This window comes from Zonotrichia leucophrys, unplaced genomic scaffold, assembly GCF_028769735.1.
Source record: "Zonotrichia leucophrys gambelii isolate GWCS_2022_RI unplaced genomic scaffold, RI_Zleu_2.0 Scaffold_194_90597, whole genome shotgun sequence".
NCBI lineage: Eukaryota > Metazoa > Chordata > Aves > Passeriformes > Passerellidae > Zonotrichia > Zonotrichia leucophrys.
Genome location: NW_026992399.1, coordinates 44120 through 50053, shown reverse-complemented (window position 1 = coordinate 50053; position 5934 = coordinate 44120). Strand labels below are relative to the sequence as shown.

At 53.7% G+C, this 5934-nt stretch overlaps 1 protein-coding gene across 1 annotated transcript; it reads right to left on the bottom strand.

Moving 5' to 3' along the window:
- Positions 1 to 4046: 4046 nt before the first annotated feature.
- On the bottom strand, positions 4047 to 4979 carry LOC135461148 (olfactory receptor 14J1-like). Its single transcript, XM_064738134.1, has one exon. The coding sequence runs from the start codon at positions 4977 to 4979 to the stop codon at positions 4047 to 4049; it is 933 nt and encodes a 310-aa protein (XP_064594204.1).
- Positions 4980 to 5934: the final 955 nt, after the last annotated feature.

Sequence of the window (5934 nt, the reverse complement as noted above, 5' to 3'; positions counted from 1 at the left end):
CCCTGGGAATAATCTAAGTTTTCAGTTCTTCTGCAATTAATTACATACATTTCAGAAATGTATTCAAAGGGAATATACTGTATTGGAAAAAATGCAGAGAGAACTGTTTTGTCCTGTGTTCTTTTCCTGTTTTTAGGTTCATATCAGCAATTCAATGCCCAGTTCATATTGACCCCCAGCACCTCCTAATGCAGCATGAATACATACAAAAATCAAGACTCTTAATGGCTGACCATCAATCACACTTTGTCCCTACCCCCCTCCCCACCATTTCCCTCATCCAGTCCCTGGGACTCCTATGGATCAGGAATGGTGTGCCCAGCAGGAGCAGGGCAGTGATTCTTCTGCTGGGCTCAGTACTGGTTGGGCAGCACACTGTTAGGTCACAGGAACTGGCTGCCCAGGGTGGTGGGTGCGTCACTGTCCCTGGAAGTGGATATGGAAAGACTGAATGTGGCACTCATTGCCATGGCCTGGGTGACAAGGTGGTGTTGGGTCCCAGGTTGGACTTGATGCTCTCCAAGCTCTTTTGCAGCCTGCTTTATTCTCTGATGATTGTGACAGTGCAGGGCCTTGGGGAAGCAAGGGGGCATTGTGACACTGCAGGGCCTTGTGGCACTAAGAGGACAATGGTGACACTGTGTACAATGTGGCAGCACAGAGCCAAGAGGCCATTGTGACACTGTGGGGTTGAATGGAAGCAAGGAGTCTATGGTGACAGTCTGGGTCCTAGTGGAACCACAGAGGCCACTGTGACGCTGTGGAACCAAGGGGCCATTGTGCCACTGCAGAACCAAGGAGACCCTTGGGAGAGCCTGGGGACAATGGAATCAAGGGGCCACTGCTCCATTGCAAGGACTCTGGGAATTGAGGGAACAATTGTGACTCTGTGGTGCCCCAGGGTCCCTGGTGACACTGCAGGATCTTGTGTCACGAGGGCTCCATTGTGACACTGCAGGACCAAGGAATTCACTGTGGCACTCTGAGGCCTCATGGAACCAAGAGGCCACTGGGACCCTGCAGGGCCTTGTGGAACCATGCAGAGCATTGTGACAGAGCAGGACCTGGTGTCATGATGAGGCCATTGTGACACTGCAGTGCCCCATGGAACCAAGGGGTAAGTGCTGCTCCTCAGTGTAACATATTTTATGTGGACATATTTTATGAAAAATCCTTTTGCTAGGTATTTTCCTCCTGAGAAGCAGAGAGGCCTCAGAAACGAAATGTAAGCAGTAGTTATCTGCTGCTTTGGAATGCAAAAGTGGATCTTTGATTGGTTTTATGTAGTTGTTTTTAATGTCCAATCACAGTTTGGCTTTCTCGAACTCTCTGGTCAGTCACAGGATTTGTTTATCATTCCATTCTTTTCTATTGCTTGCTAGCCTTCTGATGAAATCCCTTCTTCTATTCTTTTAGGATAGTTTTAGTATATCATTTTCTTTCAATATAATATATATCATGAATTTATAAATCAGCTTTCTGAAACATGGATTCAAATTTCTTGTATCTTCTCTTGTTCTGTGACCTATGTGAAAACCACCACACCTCATGGACTCCTAGAATGAAGGAAACATGTTTGACACAGTGGTGGCCCTTGTGACCAAGAGGCCATTGTGACACTGTGGAACAAAGGAGAGCATTGCTGCACTGCCAGACCTCATGAAACCAAGGACCCATTGTGACACTGCAGACCCCTGGGGGACCACTGGTGCCATTGTGAGTCTGCAGGGCCCAAGGGACTTTGTGACATCAAGGGTTCCCATTGAACCAAAGGGACATTGTGACACTGGGAGGCCTCATGGAATTATGGAGACCATCATGACACTCTGGGGACTCATGAAACTCTGGTGACACCAAGTTGTCTGGGAGTATTTATCTCCTGGAGGGTAGGAGGGCTCTGCACAGGGCCATGGACAAGTTGGATCCAGGGCCCAAATCCAACAAGGTGAGGTTTAACATGTCCAAGTGCCGGGTCCTGCACTTTGGCAACAACAACCCCTGCAGCTCTACAGGATGGGGACAGAGTAGCTGGAGAGCAGCCAGGCAGAAAGGGACCTGCAGGGAGTGATGGACAGCAGGACAGACATGAGGCAGCAGTGTGCCCAGGTGGGCAAGGAGGCCAATGGCTCCTGGCCTGGATCAGGAATGATGTGGCCAGCAGGAGCAGGGCAGGGATTCTTCCCCTGTGCTCAGCACTCAAGTGCTTCCCCTGGGCAGCAGCTCGAGTGCTGAGTCCAGTTCTGGGGCCCCCATATTTAGGAAGGACATGGAGGGGCTGGAGTGTGTTCCAGAAGGGCAACAAGGCTGGGGAGGGGTCTGGAACACAAGTCCTGTGAGGACCAGCTGAGGGAGCTGGGGTTGTTTATCCTGGAAAAGAGGAGGCTCAGGGGAGAAAAGGCCAAGTCAGGGCACAGGTTGGACTTGATGATTTCCAAGGTCTTTTCCAGGCTTGCTGATTCTGGGATTCTCTGAAAGAACACTTGGAGCGCTTGCAGGATGAGTCCTGGGCCTCCTCTTCAGGAGCTCCAGCAGCCCAGGTCCCTCAGCTTCTCCTGCCAGCCCCAAAGCCCATCCTGTCAGTCCTGCAGAGCCTCTGCAGCTCCTCCTCACTGCCCAGAACAGGGAGCCCCAGAGCCAGACACAGCAGCCCAGATGTGCCCCCGTGGCCTGATGTGTCTCTGGCAAGGGAGCGGCACCAGGCACTGTAGGAGCGTGCAGACAATTCCTGCAGCACTTGCAGGATGATCCTGCTGCCCAAGGGACGTTCCCATGGTGCCAAGTCAGGAACTGCAATGGGGAGTGGGGCCAGAGAGGAAAGGGCAAACAAGGATGGGCTGTTTGCAGGGGAGGGGACAAGGTTGGGCAATGGGAAGGAATTTGTATAAGGAAAAGGAAAGAAAGCAAAGGTGAAGCCAAGGAAATGCTCAGGGCATTTTGGGGGTGGCTGCCAAGCAGCCCTGGCTCTGAGCAACAGCGTCTGCAGTCCAACAGGAAACTCCCAGCTGATGTGAACAAACTTTCTGGCTGACTGCAGAGGCCACAACAAACCTGACGGGTTTCCCTGGAGTCCCCCAGCCCTTGCTGGCCCCAGGGGCTGATGGCATTTGTGCTCCCTCAGGTTCATGTCCCCACAGCAACAGCATGGGGGTGCTCCCCCTGCTGTGTGCAATGCAAACAGGGGCTGCTGAGCCTGTGCTGCCGTGTCTGTGCCTGCAAGGATGGGGCACCTGTGTGAGCTGCGGGAGAGGCCAGGGCTGCAGAGGGGGGATGTTGTTGACAGCTCCATGAGGACACTCTGGGACGCTGCCCTGGGCTATCCAGCGCTCTGGGGATGGATCAGCCCCCTGCTCTGCTGCTCCTTCCCGTCTGTCCCAGGGCCCTTGCAGAACCCCAGCCATGCTGTTTGCCCCCAGCCTGCCCATGGCCAGCCTGGGGCTGCTCACGGGGCTTTTCTGTGCTGAGCATTGGCCTGGGTGTGTTCTTGAGAGAGCCTGGGCAAGGAGCCTGGAGCCCCCAGGCCCTGGCCTGAGGCGTCAGCGCTGCCCCAGCCGTGCCCATGGCCTGTCCCTGCTGCAGCCCCAGCACTGCCACCCCCAGGGCTGTGCCCAGCCCCGAGAGCACTCAGGCCCTGCAGCAACACCAGGGCCACCAGGGCAGCGGGGCAGGGCCACGGCAGCAGCACTGGCAACACCAAGTGCTGCTGCTGCTGGGCACAGCTGCTGGGCCAGCACTGATCTGCCCCCAGCTCTGCACACAGACATTGCTGCTGCAGCTCCAGAGAAGGCTACAAAAGGGCATGACTGAAGAAAACTTTGCTTGAATGCCCCTTAGGTCTTTTAAAGCCTTCAGGAGGACAGCCCCTCATTGACACAGTCTATGGCCACAGGGGAGCTGGAGAGAAACACAATGAGAAATGGCAGAAACAATGACATTTCTTTGTAGATAGTATGAAAAATTAAACAAGGGAAAAAAACCCACATCCAAACCAACAAGAAGTAGCAAGGATGAGTTTTATTAAAAGTCATTTGCTGAATCTGGCCAGCAGTTTAATGTTTCTGAAACCCTCCAGTCATCAGTCTCCTCACTGCAGCCTTGAGCTCCTGGTTCCTCAGGCTGTATATGAGGGGGTTCAGGGATGCTGGCACCACCGAGTATAGAACTGAAACTGACAGATCTAGGGATGGGGAGGACATGGAGCGGGGCTTCAGGTAGGTAAATATGCCAGTACTGACACACAGAGAGACCACAGCAAGGTGAGGGAGGCAGGTGGAAAAGGCTTTGTGCCGTCCCTGCTCAGAGGGGATCCTCAGCACAGCCCTGAAGATCTGCACATAGGAGAAAACAATGAACACAAAACAGCCAAATGCTAAAGAGATGGAAAACACAATTAGCCCAAATTCCTTAAGATTTGAGTGTGAACAGGTGAGCTTGAGGATCTGTGGGATTTCACAGAAGAACTGGCCCAGGACATTGCCGTGGCACAGGGGCAGGGAAAATGTATTGGCTGTGTGCAGCAGCGAATAGAGAAAGGCACTGGCCCAGGCAGCTGCTGCCATGTGGGCACAAGCTCTGCTGCCCAGGAGGGTCCTGTAGTGCAGGGGTTTGCAGATGGACACGTAGCGATCATAAGACATGATGGTCAGGAGGGAAAACTCTGCTGCAATAAAGAAGAGAAAGAAAAAGAGCTGAGCAGCACATCCTGTGTAGGAGATGTTCCTGGTGTCCCAGAGGGAATTGTGCATGGCTTTGGGGACAATGGTGCAGATGGAGCCCAGGTCGCTGAGGGCCAGGTTGAGCAGGAAGAAGAACATGGGTGTGTGGAGGTGGTGGCCGCAGGCTACGGCGCTGATGATGAGGCCGTTGCCCAGCAGGGCAGCCAGGGAGATGCCCAGCAAGAGGCAGAAGTGCAGGAGCTGCAGCTGCCGCGTGTCTGCCAATGCCAGCAGGAGGAAGTGCCTGATGGAGCTGCTGTTGGGCATTTGCTGGGGCTGCACTTGGGGACCTGTTCATGGAGGAATAGATAGTGAAGAGTTAGGGGAGATAGTTGCAATAAAAATCAAAGCCATTTCCCATATACCCTGCCCTGGAAAACAGACACAATCTTTGGTTTTTGAGTACTGAGGTTTTCTTTAGAGGCTCCCCCATATCTCTCCTTGTGTTCTTGGATATCAGAAACCCTCTGCATTTCTACTCCACGCAGGGAGAAGAGAGCAAGTTCTGGGAGGCGAAGTGATGAGAGGAAACCAGGGGAGATTGTCATTCATTCTGACCTGTTCTGAGTTTCTTTGGACTTTAAACTTTCCAGGTGGAGGGTGATAACCTTCCCATGCTTCCCCTAAAATGTCACCAGGTCCTGCTGAGAGCAGATGGATCCACCACAGCCCACTCCATGTTTTTAGCCAAGGACTCATCTTGCTCATTTCACGAAGCCAGTAGCCTTTTCAGTGTCAGAACACCTCTGCCTTTCCCCATCAATCTTATAACTCAGAGACGCTCTAGGACAGGTTTGTATCCTGGATTGAAGCTCTGAAGCTCCCAACTTGGACTGAAATCTCAGGGAGACTCCCAAGTGTCCTCATGATGGCATTGGATGAGGGAGATGCAGCTCCTTTCCCTGCCTGCACTGACAGCATTGCCCAGAGCCGGGCACTGGGGACAGCATCACCCTGAGCCAGCTGTGCCCCCTGCCAGAGCCCCCAGGGCCGGGCAGCTGCTCCCAGCCCTGTGCTCTGCAGAGGGAACTGGGCCCGGGGCTGCAGAGCTGCCCCACGGCTCTGCTGCACTTCTGCCTGCACTGGAGGGGCTGCCCGCCTTGGAGCCCCAGCCCTGTGGGCAGAGGCTTGGCTGGGGCACAGGAGAGAGGGGGCTTGTTCAGAGGAAGAGGCTGCACTGGAGGGGATCCTGTGGACATCTCTAAACTCTCCCTGCAACAGC

Coding starts and splice junctions, on each gene's coding strand:
- LOC135461148 (XM_064738134.1), bottom strand. CDS start 4,979: ATGCCCAACAGCAGCTCCATCAGGCACTTCCTCCTGCTGGCATTGGCA.